General features: G+C 36.7%; 1 protein-coding gene across 3 annotated transcripts in view; it reads left to right on the forward strand.

Moving 5' to 3' along the window:
- The first annotated feature begins 1,852 nt into the window (after window positions 1–1,852).
- LOC128862101 (cell adhesion molecule Dscam2) overlaps window positions 1,853–15,755 on the forward strand; it is a 308,940-nt gene continuing 295,037 nt past the window's right edge. For all 3 annotated transcript variants that reach the window (XM_054100528.1, XM_054100530.1, XM_054100529.1), the window contains exon 1: window positions 1,853–3,536. In XM_054100528.1, the coding sequence (XP_053956503.1) occupies window positions 3,467–3,536 (70 nt within the window). In that variant the 5' untranslated portion in view covers window positions 1,853–3,466. The remainder of the gene's footprint in view (window positions 3,537–15,755) is intronic.

A 15,755-nucleotide genomic window follows, 5' to 3' on the forward strand; every position in this document is an offset into this window, starting at 1 on the left:
CGTAGAGATAAGATTTCTATCTATAGTTAGGGTTAAGTGAAATTCTATCAACCTCTCCAAAGTTTTCAATCGGAAATCAGTTAAAAATTTTAGTAAATTACAGTTATACAAATCTTTCTATTATTCCATTTAACGTAAAACGGAACAAAAATTAATGGAACTGTATTTCTGTAAGTGAAAAAAAAAATTAACTAATATAATATAATATAAAGAAAATAATAAACTTAGTAACTTAAATAATCAGAATTAAAACTAATTATATTCACGCAATATATAAGTTAAAGAAACGTGAAATACTCAGCACTGAAGAACATTCCACTTACTTCCTTTGGCACACCTAAGGCCAACCAAATTTACTTATTATATTTTGGACAGAGTCACTCAGGGGGTTAACACGCTAACCTTTCCTAGATTTGTGCGGCATTTTAAAATAACAATAACGTGGAAACAACAATGAAACCTGTAAATAGAATTTCGAGTATGTAATACAAAACAGAATCATGAGTCTTCAGGCCTCACACTTACCAAAACCGGAGATTTACAACACTTTTTCGTTGTTGACTGATCGACTACGCGTTGTTCATCTCACTGAGCGAAGGTGCGTACGTAAATGTGGAAAGCTGCTCAAAATACAAATTTATGGTGGGTGCCGTGGACTAGGGTGTGAATTAAGGATTAACTAAATCTGCATTTTGAGCCTATCCTGTTTAGTATAGAATGTAAAATATTCGAGGTGTGTTCAAAAAATAAGGTGAAGGTTTCAAGTTTTGTGGGCTACGTACATTCGGGCTACAGAAAATGGCCGAACACGCACAACACTTGTCTTATTTATGCCTCTCACAAACAAACTCAAAATGCTATATTGCTTAAACCGTGAACATATCTTTGAGTCGAGTGTGCCAACAAAGCAAAATAGTAACCAAAGTCGAAAGTACGTAGGTCGCGAAATTTGAAACCTTCACCTTATTTTTTGAGCACACCTCGTATATCTTACATTCTATACTAAACAGAAAAGCTCAAAATGCTGATTTATTTAATCCTTAATCGCACACCCCGCGTCCCCTTTCTACCTATGAAAGGACCTGCTGCAGATTTTCATTTCTGCCTATCACACATTTTTAGTTTCACTGATAAAAGTTGCTTTCTTGTTGAAAAGAAATACTTAATTAACAATAATCATTAATATCATTATTAAATGAAAATCAGAAAAAACGGTATTTATATTTTTCACTAACTTATATAAAGCGATAATTGGTGTATGCCAGCCTGCTATATGCAGCTCTCAGCTGATATGTTTCGTCAAAGAAAACTATGCAAACAATTTCTCTCTCTTTAATTGCAGGTGTGCTTGTATGGGTGGCTAACGTGAGGCTGAAGAGTAAATAAGTTATTTACAATACAAACAAATGCACAGCATTTTCAGCATCTCCTTTTAGTTACTCTCATTTATACTGCAAATAATTTTGTGCTTGCTGCTGTTGTTATTCCTAACCATAGACAACATATTTTGATACATGAACGCATACTCGAACACAAAAAGCAAACGACGAGAAAATACCAAAAAGCGCGGCACATCAAAGTAGAGTGGAATAAATAAACACCGAATATTGATAAGAAGAAGGAAAGCGCGATTTATGCATTGCCGCCAGGACGCCCGTGTTGGGCCAAAGTGGTGAGCATGCGCTCTATGGCCGGCATACAAACATGGCTGCCAACATGAATATCTGCGAAAAGTGCAGCTAAAACACCACAGCAAAACATAATTGCCACAGAAAGGTAGCGGCAAGCGATTCATCGCCTAAGCTGTGTTGTCCAAGTTGAGCTGGCGCTCAGTTGGAGTTGATATCTCGAAGGACGTGCACGGTTTAGCGGATGATGGAAATTGCAGTGCAAGTGTAAGCTAGTTGAAGAGGCAATTGTGAGTTGAGCTAGAAAGAGAACCTATTGGTGTGGTCGGTGTAGATGAGGAGGTGCAGAGGTGGCCACCCAACTGGCCTATGATTGCATATGTGTGAATGAGAGAGAGAACGTCAGCGTAGTTTGCAAGTGCAGAATAATTGCGAGCACATTACTTTGGGAGTGAGTGAATTGCATCTTGGTGTTGTTGATGTAGACAGTGGTTATATGGTTTCGGTGTTGCTGTCTGTGTCGGTGTTGATGGCGATGCTTAATGTCGGTTGAAGCTGGTGAGCGACGCAAGCGACTTCGTAAATGTCAAGTGTAATGCCACAAACGCAAATGCCTGCGCCTATAAAGCACTAGCAAAAGCAACAACAAAGACAATAATACAAATTTGTAGCACAAACAATTGTGAGTGTGAGTGGCGAGCGAGCGAGCGCGCGGAAATCGGAAACGGAAAAGCCGTAGCATTAGAGAAAATATATACAAGTAAAAGAGAACGTGTGCCAAAAACGCAACGGGCGACTTTCGAAAAGCATCCGCCATCGTGTAAGCAGCTGCACATTAATGTGTTGAGTGTGTACAAATATTGAATGCAACAAAAAAAAAGGAACAACGACAAAGCGAATTGAATTGAAGTGCCAGTAGTAATAATAAATTTGACTCAACTTTAAAGGAATCAAACGATTTAATCAGTGCGCGGCTGACAAGCGATGTGGAAAGTTCAAGCCAACGAAAATCGGTAGATATTTTTGGGATGTGTTTGGAAATTAAATACATAGAACCGAGTTACATGCATGTGTTTGTGTATTTTGCACTCGGGGAAATAATTTAATAAAACGGAACTTATTCAATGCAAAACAAGAAAATTAAGAAATATTAATGGAAAAAGTTTGTGCCAAAATCCGTTAACTTAAAGTATCAAAACTTGTCAAATATTCAATATTAATAAGAATAATTAAATCAAAATAAAAAAAAATAAAAAACACGTATTTCAGTGCATTTAAAATCAGTTTTTACGCGAAGGTTATACCAAACAATTTTTCTTCCTAAAAATAAATGAAACTGATGAAGAATAAAAACAAAAATCTAAACGAAAACTGCAAAATTAGTAAATAATACCAAATTAAAATAGAATAAAAGTACTAAATTTTAAATAAAAGATCACGCGTCAGTAAAACCCTTAAAAAACCACACAAAAATTGTAAAAATATATTTTAATGTGAAAATAAGTTTTTATTTAGTTAACGAAGCTAAGTAAGTGAAAAAAAATAATAGCAAAGATCAAAAAACATTCGATGTAAAAAAATGTATTCCAAAAAATTATTTATGCATTATTAATTAATGCACACAGAAATGCTCTAATACCATTAAAAACCAAAGTAAAAAAGGAGAAAAATAAAAAGAATTAAGCGTAGTGTAAAAAAGCGGCAAGCTGACTCTCTTCAAATCTGGAGCAGTTGTTTGAACAGGAAAATATATCTGATACTAAACAGGAAAGCGGCAATAAGAATACATAAAAACAAATACGAGAATAACAAAGATTAAGACGGCACGCAGTCAAAACATGGCAGTCAAAACAAAAGTCATGCATATTAGTTGCTACATTCTTGTGCTTGTGTTGCTATCAAATCTCGGTGAGTGCATCCACTTTTCTAACTTTTTCATACGATTACTTTTTCATATACGATTACTCTCCCACCACGCGACGCTCTTTTAGTTTGGCAAGAGAAAATCTCTTGAATTTTATTGCAAATACTTTACATCTTTTATTTTATAGTTTGCCGTCTCGTCTGCTGTGAAGTGTGGACATGAGTGACGTTGAGGATTTCAAGGATTTCGTGTAGAAAAAGATTTTTCCAAAGTTTGTTTGTATGCGATAACATGTGCCGGTATTTACGAGTACATGCTTTTTTGGAACATATTTCTTTTACATATAATAAAAAAGAAATTTAAAGTCTTAAACTTTATTTTACGGTGGTAAATACATACGTAGGTAGTTAGAAAGAAATTTCATTTAGAGAACACGTTATTTTAAGGTTTAAAATTGTTTTTTCTTTTTTGTTTTTTTTTTCTTTTATTTTGTTTTTTTTTTGTCAGCTTGTAAGCTTGATGGCATGCGCTACACACATTCATATTGATTGCCATTGCAAATGTATACAAACATTCTTTTAATCTTTAGCCGAATTATATTTTGAGCTGATAAATTTTGGATACATACGGATTAGTTTAAAAGAGAAGAACAGCTTAAAATAAAAGAATGTGAATTTTTAATTTTTATCAATTTTTTTATTTATTTTTTTTTAACACTTTAATACATTTAGTGCAAAGCTCCTCCAATAATTTTGTACCAACTTTGTAATAATTTTCCTTGGTTCTGCAAAATACTATTCCAAATATTCTTGTTAGACTTCGACCACTGCGTGGCTCATCTTCACGCCATTTTTTAAACTCTAAATTCCACAGATGCTCGGCTGCAAATGATGGAGTAGGTTTCTTTAACATTATCATCATTTTTTATGAACTTTTATTGCTGTTAAATCTATGGAAACAAAAAATGCAGTATTGCGTGAAATACGGTTGACAAATAAATATGCAATTTAGTGTGTGCCCAAATGAAAACTTAATCATTAGAACCATTCAATTTGGATTACTCTACTGACTACTAAATGCCATTTTCAATATCCTTCAACAAATCTGTAATTTTATTTCTTGAATTGGGCTTCATATTTTTATTCGCGACAATTGGGTGTTTCGTCACAATTCAAAAAGGTGTGGAAATTGCACAGAAAACCAGGCCCGGAAGAGCGCAGCTTAATTGGGACCGAACTTTATATACCAGCGCACATTTTAGTAAAATTTCATTTGGACTTGAGTAATAGCTTATAAAATTAGATGGACGAACGGACGCATGCATTTTCATATAAAAATTAGAAGTGGTTCTTATCCGATCTCAATAATATTTATATCGGACCTAAATGAGGTGGCGAACAATACGTATTTTCGCACAAAGTTTAGGTGAGTTTTATTAAGGCATGGCACAGATTATTTTTCAATTATACTGATGTCATATTTTTTTTCTTTGACTCCATAATTGAGGTGAGTAATTTTGCTTCATTTATAAAGTACTTTATTTTTTTCTTGATACCGCTATATCTAAGATAAGAGGGTTTAATTACCGATTTCGCCCATTTTAAATATCGAACTATATCGAGACGATGGACTTACCTCCTGTAAACCTTACATTTTTTGTGAATAGCCAAGCAGCGATCAAGGCACGGGCCTCACTCAGCGCGATGAGCGATTCAATTCAAGATGTGTTAAGGAATGCATGAGGTCCTCACGCTTATCGAACAACACAAGATCACACTCCCATGGGTTCCCGGCCACTCTGGAGTGAAGGGAAATGAAAGAGCGGATGAGTGTGCAAGGAAAGGCAATAAGCTTGACCTTAAGCTTGTGGTAAAGGACATAAGCATTCCTCTTAACGAACTTTAAACTATGATTGACCTGAACGAAATCGGAGAAACTAATACTAGGAGGTCTCTGAATACTAACTGCATGGTCTCCAAAGCGCTCTGGTCAAAACTGTATCTTAAAAGGAAAAAAATGTCTGCCTGGATTCAACAGATCAACTGCCAGCATCGTCATATCTGTTACAACGGATCACTGAATCTGCACTATTGACACTCTATAAAGTAGAATGCGTCTACCTCACAATGGCTTCTGCAGAAGTTGTGGAGATGAGTCGGTACCACACCTCCTCTGTGAATGTCTTGCACTTCAAAGGAGCAATGCCAAATGTCTGGGCGATTATTTCTATTATTTTCCATACCTGGGAAATTTGCAAAATGTCTTACCTTCTTAAAAATATGTAAGTGATTTAAGGAACTTAATTAGGGGATGGAAATCAAATGCAGTTATCACAATGGGCTTTAGGGCCACCGATAGTCTTGTCTTTTGCAAGCAACCAGGCTAACCTAACCTAATATCGAGCCACCTAGAAGTAATATATAATATGTAAAAAATTGAAATATGCTAATTTTTGCGAGAGTTTTTGTGTTAATAAACTGTGCGTAGATATGTTGTAAAATTTTTGGTCCGGTCCGAGTTTAGCATCCCTCAACCGATACCTTACTTCAAAGACATTTTTGTTTAGGTAGTTAATATATATTCCGAGTATGAATCGAATAGGATCCATTTCCAATGTGTTGGTCTCTTATTAAGTCCACCTCCATTTTATGACACAACTTAAACACACATTTTCCATCACAAAAATCTAGGGATGAAACTTGAAAATTATAAAGGCGAATGTTTCTAGCTTTTAGCTGATGGTTCTCGCAGGTTCTATTTAAGAAGCTTGTAATTGGTACTTAAATTATGATATGAATTTCGTGACAATGTAATCTTTTTGAAAACTTCAAGGTTCACATGCCCACAAAATCATACAAGAAATTAGTTCGAAGTAAATTTTTTTTTAATTTATGAGCCCTATTAGATATGCGTAGTGGTTTTTGTCGTAACAACTGCTCTTTGTTGTCGAAGGTAACGCCCTTCATATGGTTTGATAGGGAGCGGAGAATATGGTAATCATTCGGTAATCATTCAAGGTCCGGAGAATACTGCTGAAGGACCTCCCATTCGAGATCTTGGAGTGCGGCTTTGACGACTTGTGCCTCATGGGGACTGGCGTTATAGTGAAGGAGTATGGTTTAACCATGTCGATCAAGTCTCTTTAATTGAATAGCCTCATTCATGTGGAGTAGCTGGGCAATGTAGAGCTCTTTGTTGACCGTGGCGTCTTTTTCGAGCAATTCCCAGCGCGTCATGCCCTCCCATTTCCACCAAACATGTATCATGCCGACATGACTCTTGGCTTTAGCGTATCTCCTGGAAACACCCACTTCTTTTTTTGCTTCATATTGATGTAAGAGGCACTACTTCTCATCTCCTGTAACGATTCGGTACAAAAAGCTTTGTTTATGATCGCGTGTTGTTCGATGGAGGGGAGATGCAGATAAACAATTTGAAGATGACTTTTTTTGTTTTTTTCGTTGAGGTCGTGAGGCACCTAGGCTCCCAATTTCATGGTAAATTTTATTCAATGAAGACTACTGGTAATCGTTCCATAATCGCAGTCCATTTTTTCCACCAATTTACGACTGGTTTGGCGACCGTTCTCCTTCAAGAGTGATTTGAGACGTTCTTCATCGAATTCATAAGGCCTTCCGCTGTTGGACGTGTCATTCACGTCAAAGTCGCCATTTTTGAACATTGAAAATCATTTCCGTGCTGTAGACTCACCTATGACACCTTCTCCATAGACATCGCTAATGTACCGGGCTGCTTCGGCAGCGTTTTGACCTCGTCAAAAATACAATTACCATAACCTTTCAATAGTTTCTATTTGCCTTTATAAAATAAAAGAAAATATAAGAACGCTATGAACTTATTCCCCAACCTAATACAAAAGTTTAGTTCATTTTATAACAAAATATTTATAAATCAAAGTTCCAGGCTTTGTATGAAATTCATAAAAATGAAAAAAAGGGTTCAAAATTTTAAATTTTTGATTTTGGGTAAGCAATTTTATGGTCCATTCGGATTTAATGCCATAAAGTGAAAGCTCCAAATGAACCACGATTTCGGAAAACTGTTCAAAATGTTGCAAAAAACCCAACTTGTAAAGGGTTTTCCAAAAAGAGGTCTTATTTTGATATTCAAGGAAAAATGCTATTTTTTATATTAATATGAATTATCGATGATTAGAAATGGTTATTTCATTACAAAGAGTAAGGTATGCCCTTAATAGTGGAAAATAACATTAGGCAAATATCCTTTTCATGAAATTTTCCGTAACCGAATTGCAAAGTGGCTGCTCTATGTCCGCGATAGCCTCACGAATTCCATCTTTGAGGTCTTGAATCGCCCCTGAGGTAATGACGTAGACCTTCTCCTTCACGTGGCCCCAAAGAATAAAGTCACAAGGTGTTAAATCACAAGATCTCGGTGGCCAATTGTAATCACCTCTTCGAGACATTATACGGTCCGGAAAAATTTCCCGTAAAAGTTCAATGGTTTCGTTGCTTGTGTGGCTCGTAGAGCCGTCTTGTTGAAAATAAACGTTGTCCAGATCAATACCATCCAATTCCTGTCATAAAAAATCATTAATCATCACTAACAAATAAATTATAAGGAACTTTAAAAGTAAAAGGATTTTTATAAGTAGGAAAAGTGACTGCATGTAATTTTTTCATTTTATATATCAAAATTGCAAAAAAAAATTGTATGTATATATGTATTTAAAATTTACACTATCTTGCGATATTTTATTAAAAAATACATATGAAAAATAAAATAAAATACCAAGAATGCCTCAAGTAAGGTTTGTTCTATTGGGAGGTTGAATTACAATAGTTTTAAAGGTGACACACAGATGGCGCTATTTATCACTTTATCGCGTTGGCAATACTGAATATATATTCATGACAAAGCCTCATCCCTAGGCTTTGTTTATCAGTATCTGTCATTTCGCTGAAGTATAAACAACGCAGTGTTTTCGTGCTCCGAGTATGTCAACTTTCGTGCCGTCGGATCTCAATTTGCGGGAAGCTTTGCTTTTCTGCTTCAATTTGAAAAAAAAATACAGCCCAAGCCCGTGAATTGCTGCAGGAGGCCTACCCAGACCATACTCCGTCGATTTCAGCATGTGAGTACTGGTTTCGACGATTCAAAAGTGGTGATTTTCACACCGAAGACAAGGAGCGTCTTGGCCAGCCCAAAAAGTTCGAGGACGCGGAATTGGGGGAATTGGTAAACGAGAACTCGTGCCAAACCCAAGAAGAGCTTGCTGAATCATTGGGCGTTGATAAATCAACCGTTTGCAAGCGTCTAAAAGCGATGGGAATGATCCAAAAGCAAGGACATTGGGTCCCGTACGAGTTGAAGCTGCGCGACGTCGAACGGCGACTTTTTACGTGCGAATTGCTGATCGAGCGACAAAATCGGAAGGGTTTTTGCATCGGGTGGTGACTGGCGACGAAAAATGGATCCACTACGATAACCCAAAACGCAAAAAATCCTGGGGTTTGCCCGGCCACGCATCAACGTCGACGGCCAAGCAGAATATTCACGGCAAGAAAATCATGCTCTGCATTTAGTGGGATCAGGTCGGCGTCGTATATTTTGAGCTGCTCCAACCGGGCGAAACAACCACGGGGGATCGTTACCGACTGCAATTGATGCGTTTAAGCCGGGCATTGAAAGAAAAACGGCCGGAAACGGTAAAAAGGCACGACAAGGTTATTTTGCAACATGACAACGCTCGGCCGCATGTTGCTCAACCTGTCAAAAAATACCTTGGAACGCTTGGCTGGGAAGTGTTACCCCACCCGCCGTATAGTCCAGACATAGCTCCCTCCGATTATCATTTGTTCCGTCATATGAGTCTCGATTTGGCGGACCAGCGGTTCTCCTCGTACGAGGCTACCAAAATATGGGTTGAGTCGTGGATAGCCAAGCAGCGGCCAGAGTTTTGGAGAAACGGCATCCGGAAATTGCCCGAAAGATGGGCGAAAGTTGTAGCTAGCGATGGCCAATACTTCGAATAAAATATTTTGTACCGTTTTTTCACAATAAAGCCCCAAATCTTCGAAAAAAACCTTTAAAACTAATTCAACCTCCCAATAAAAAAATTGAATTTTTATTACTTAAGTAAATTTTGATTATATGTATTAAATTCATTTTAATTAAAGCTAGATTTTTTAACAGCTTGTGGTGTTTGATATTTTTTCCCTCAGTACTCTTAGAACAGTTTCTGAATAATAAGTCTTATCTTAATCCGTTTTGTCCATTTTAGTTAACTTTCAGCGCTTGTTTCTTTTCTTCACTTGGCGCACTAACCACTGACACTGTCTTTGTGAAAGTTTTATTTGCAGCCTGTCGCCTTAAATTGGAAATTTCCGAATTTGAATTGAATTTTTCGAAATTGGAAACGGTAAATTCTGAATTTAAAATGAATTGCAACTTTCTGAATCAAAACTGAAAAAGCTGTAGAAAAATTCAAAATTCCAACCTTGCCTTGTTGTAGGCGTGGATAAATTAGTTTGTTACTCCCGTATCTGTAACATGTAAACGAAAATTTCGTTGCCAGTTTCAAATACCACAAGTATTTTTATATGTACTTACCTACATTTTAACAAATAGATGCATGCTACATGCACACATACATAATATTCATATTTTCAATTCAATTACATTATTCTTTTTTTTCTAACGCCTTTCATACAATATGAGTTTTTATCCGCATCATGTCAAGCACACATCCACACACCAAATCTTCCACCGCAATCAAGGAATGTGAAAAGTACAAGCTAATAGTCACTTTATCACATCTAAATGTTGCCACAATTTGATTGTGACAAATCCTTCTCTGCACACATGCACACATACACAAATACTGCCAATATGCATACGCACACAATCCTAGCCAAACAATTTTCTTTTATAGTTTTCGTTTGCATATAAATTGCTGGTAATAATGCGAAATTATTTCACATGCTCGCCTTCATTCACGCCAGCGGACACAATCATTCCACTGGCGTGTTGTAGAACAAAACGATTTGCTCGCCTTTCCACCCCAAAGGCGACTGAGGTTAGATCAGTGCTGGTAGGATGGCATGAAAAATAACCCATACGTACATTCGGCATTATAATTTAGCATAAAAACCGAATTCATTTGCATATATGGCACGATTAAAATTGCAAATATGGAAAGGGATGAAATATATTAAATCCACCAACAAGTAGAGGGAAAAGAAAGCAAAGTAGATTTTGAAGACGAAGGATTTAAAGGAATACCGGAGGATTGCTATTTGACAGCATGCATAGCGTAAATTATGAAGTGATTGGAGTATAATAAAAATATTAATAAAAAATGTGATTTAGCGTTCAAAGCGTTTTACTCTAATGTACTTATAATATAATATAAAAATAGAAACCATTTTAAACAAAATATATTACCATTGCAAATTACTAATATATGTTTAATTGAAAAGTCAGTGAGAAATTTTATCACTGAGAAATTTGGCCAACATGCAGGTTCTTATAACTGTAATGCGATAGATAATCGAATCAGCCGAAGCTAATCGGCTGTTTGTCGGCGAATTGGTAGGTGCACGTCTAGCATTCGATGGTGCCCGCGTTCGAGACTCCGGGACACCAAATGATAGGAAACGTTTTTTCAAATAGCGATCGCCTCTCGGCAAACACTGGCCTCCGCCGAATGTATATCTGCCACGAAAAAGCGCGCCATTGTGCGCTCTTCATTTGGGGAGCAACAACAAGATGCCCTCTAAAAATAGGAGGAGGAGCTCGGCCACACAAATGGAATCAAGTCCTAGTTATATACCCAGGGTTGGGCTTTTTGTTGCTCTACCACTAAATTGCACTACCACTCTCTATTCAGTGGCAGTTAAAATCTAAAATCCATTACCAAAATTTAGTGAAAAATTAACTATCAATAAACTTTTGATAGAGAAAAACAAAATAATATAACTATCGCTAAAGATTTAGTGATTATCAGTAAATTTTCAGAGAAACGCGATCTTTAACTAAATACATTTTAATTTATATTTTATGTCCGATATTAGTTGCCAACTAGTTTGTTGCTAAAAAATGCTACTCGTTGTTTAGCCGGTCCGATATCAAATTAAAGTTTTGCTGGAAAGTGATGAGTCATATACTCTACATGATGTCCAAGATAAAGTTAAAGAATACCCCTGAATTTTAAAAGATAACCCATAGGAGAATAAAGTAATTGTAGTAGTTCATAAACGCTAATATATAATTTCTCTAATTTGATGAGGAGTTAACTGGTATTCGATTAAAATGAATCAACTTGCGAAATGTTTGTAAATAACTTCTGTTTTTAGTTGAAATTTATTATATAATATTATAAAGTATTGTAATATTTTACTTCAGCCCCGCCATTAGATGCTCTAATTAGTCTACCACCACTTGTCATTTTCCTCCAAGGAGAGGCCTTGAAGGCCATCTGCAGGCTGAAACACAATGGCAATTGGTACGGCCCCTGTACGGCACTGGACAACAGAGTAGGCATGGACTTCGATCCAATGGTCTTAGCCATGCACCTTGACTCCATGCCTTTCAGAGTCGTGCTTGACAAGAGATACAGTGTGGTGCTGCCAGAGGCTCAACTGTGGCCAAACTCAGAAAATGAGCCGGCAAACACGGTTTCGCATTTTCACGGATGGCTGCAGGACCGAGCACGGCTCTGGGATCAACGTGGAATCCAGCAGAACAAAAATGCACTTTACTCTTGGAATGCATGCATCTGTGTTTCAAGCGAAATTGTATGCTGTTCAAGAAGCGATGAACTTTGTTGTGGAAAACAGATGGCGAGGCAGATCTATATGTGTCTGCAGCGACAGCCAAGCTGCGCTCATGGCCTTAGATAGCCCACCAACCACTTCAAGGGTAGTCGAGTCCTATAAATCCAAGCTGAACTATGTCGGTAGACCAAATTACCTAATGCTAACATGGCTCCCGGGACACGTGGGTATCGCGGGAAATGAGATCTCTGACTCTTTAGCCAGACTGGGCTCTGAAGTCAACTTTTTTGGTCCGGAGCCCGTTCTGCCACTCCCTTCTGCAGTCATCAAAGCCATGGTTAGCAAATGGGTTACTGTAATCCACAAGCGAGCCTGGCAGGCTGAGAGAGGCTGCAGATGGACAAAACTGATATTACCTGTCATGCTCGACGTACTGTAGCAGTTCCTCTTGTCACTAAGCAGAGGGGACTGTAGGAGGCTGGTTGGATTGATAACGCGCCACTTTCTATGGGCAAAACACATAGACAAGTTGGGCCTCTCAGACAGTGCACTCTGCCCAGCATGTTGAGAGAAGGATGAGACGTGGTCCCTCGTTTCTGTGCGTCTGCCCCGCCTTCGCTCGAATCAGGCTTGAGGTCTTTGGCACTGAAGTGCTAAGAAGTGACCACCTCGGCTCCTTGGCATTCGGGTACGTCGGCCGCCTTACAAATGTTAATTATCACTAAAAATTGTCATTATCACTAAAGAATTATAGTTCGGAACTAATATTTTATCTGATTAAAGTTCGTAGGTCCTTAAGACATATTTTCCAAAATTCTCATACTCAATCTTAGTGAGGGCCACACTGAGACACACAATTGAACAAAAAGACAAAAATGCGATATTGCACTTAGGAAAACGGAAGAGCTGTAGAATATTGGACAACCTTGCGTTTTAGCTATGAACCTCACAATTTTGTTTTAAAGAGTATTGAAGTTTTCTAATTTGGTCTCAAGTTGATCTAAATGAAGTATTAGAAAAGGTCATATAGTCAGAAATATATTCGCCAATATTGTGGTTAAGAGTATGTAATAAAACTAAATATAATTTTAGTATTGCAATTAATTATTTGAAAATTAAATAAATTTATTTCGTCGAATTTAATTATATTTTTACTTCTTGATTCATCTTGACTTCGGGAATTCAAATAAATTTCTTATTATTGGCACTGCGCCATTTTGACTCCACCCGCGGGACAGAAAGTAGCTGTAGTTAGATTTCCGTGATAGAAATAAACTAAATGCGGATTTTTAGTGAATTTTAGTGAAGTATTTATTTTCAATTTCTACTGTCAATTCTACAGATCTTTCATTTTTACTGTTTTCAACATTGAGTTTTTCTTTTTTTTATTAAAGATAAATTGCAGTTTTGTTAAATTTCTTTCAAATTCACACTGCAAATAAGGATATTGTAGAATTGATTAAATAATTTTTATTTAGAGGCTTCAATGCAGAAAATTCTTATTCAACACAAACTTGCGTTGCAGGTACTGATGGACAATAAAAGCAGACGGAGTCATGAGAACAAGCGCTTCCTGCTGTGCCAATATTCAAGTAAATCCGGGTCAAAATTGATTAGCTGCTCTTTATAGGAATCCATATCGTCAAAACTTTCTCGGACTTCATCCTTAGGGTGGAGAGAGTCTACATCGGAAGATAAATTTGCCAATTCAAATTCGAGAAAATGGGTCCTTAAAAAGAAAGATTAGCTCTGCATTGAATATACATCAAACAAAAATTCAACAGTTCAAGGTAGTGAAAATGCTTTGTTTGCTTCATGAATGATGAATTGCGTTTCTAATTGGAATAATAATTGAAAAGAAATAGATTAAAATTATCATTACCTGCGAGGAACGAATATTTTGAGACGACATTTAATATTCAATTTACCACCTTGAAGCTTTAAAGTGGAAGACATTTTTGTTAATTATATATAGTCCCCTTAGTATTAAAATAGCCTATAAATTTTTTGATGTTTTGAGAAAATGAATTTCAAACTTTTTGTCGAAAGTAGCTCTCACTCAAATCTCGTTATGTCTGTAAATATTTATTATTTTTTGACTGACGTTTTAACCCACTTTGTGGAACTAGATGGAGAATCCAAAAATTCAAAAAAAAAAAAAATATAGCCTATGAACACATAGGCTATTGTTATACTAAGGGGACGATATATATATATATATGTACATAATTGGCGCGTACACCATTTTTGGGTGTTTGGCCGAGCTCCTCCTCCTATAGATGGTGTGCGTCTTGATGTTGTTCCACAAATGGAGGGACCTAAAGTTTCAAGCCGACTCCGAACGGCAGATATTTTTATGAGGAGCCTTTTCATGGCAGAAGGAGGTTTGCCATTGCCTGCCGAGGGGCGACCGCTATTAGAAAACAGTTTTTCTGCGTTCTTTCTGTGAATTCCGAATGGTAGTCACGCACCAACCCCATCGGCTACGGCGGCCAAGCATTTTATTGGGTTGGCTTTCCATTACTAAAAAGGAACGATAATGGTAAAAGAATAAAACGAAACAAGGAAAAACCCAGTTAACTTTAAAGGAACAACAAACTATTTATTTTAGAAAATATAATACTGCGGGAACCGAAAAAATTCTGTTCCATTATACTGCAGTTATAGAAAGAAAAATTCTATTGATGAAGGGATATGATTCTGAGCGTGTTTATTTCTCGAAGGCCAAAGAACTCTAACGCTCCCACGCAAACGAGACTTTTTAATTTTTTGAGAATTTTTTTTTAACTCTTATGAATCATATAAAACACTACCTAAATGTTAATACTTTAAGGCATAAGTAAAAAAGCAGGCACCTTTTGGCTGGAAAAAACCAAAAAGTTAAGTTTGATGGAACTTGTGTGGTTTTTAAAACGAGTGACGTTGACCTATGGCCTTCAATGAAACGATATATTCATGAATAGTGAAAATTTGGACTAAATGAGCCCGATTTTAGTTAAATGCTTGCTGGGTGAACAATTGCGTTACACATTTCTCTTCAAAGATATTTCGGAGCAATAAGCAAATACGGTCGTGAAAAACGTAATTTTTTCCTATAGGGACCTCAGAAGGCTAGGACATTTATAATTAGATTGGTGGATCCTTGCTCTTTCTAATGAGGGTAGTGAGCAGCGCCACGCCCTCTCCACCTAATAATAATAATAATATGGGAAATTTAAGCCATTTTATTTTTGCCGGAAAAAATAAAAGTAACACCTTTAGTTAGAGACTTTTTTCCAAAAAATTTAAAAAAGGATGGAGGAGGAGGATTCTTATAGATGAAGTCTTGAGGACCTCAAGCAAAACGAAAAGTTTATCTATAACAATATTATGTTCTAGACTTTTTTTTATTTTTGAAAAACGCGATAACTGTTATTTCGGTTGTCTGGTTTGAATTATGACACGTCATCAGTCAGCCGATATTTGAGATTGAGCGCAACAATAGCTACAGAAGCATTCGGAATC

The sequence above is a fragment of the Anastrepha ludens genome, chromosome 4 (genome assembly GCF_028408465.1).
Source record: "Anastrepha ludens isolate Willacy chromosome 4, idAnaLude1.1, whole genome shotgun sequence".
NCBI classification, from domain to species: Eukaryota; Metazoa; Arthropoda; class Insecta; order Diptera; family Tephritidae; genus Anastrepha; species Anastrepha ludens.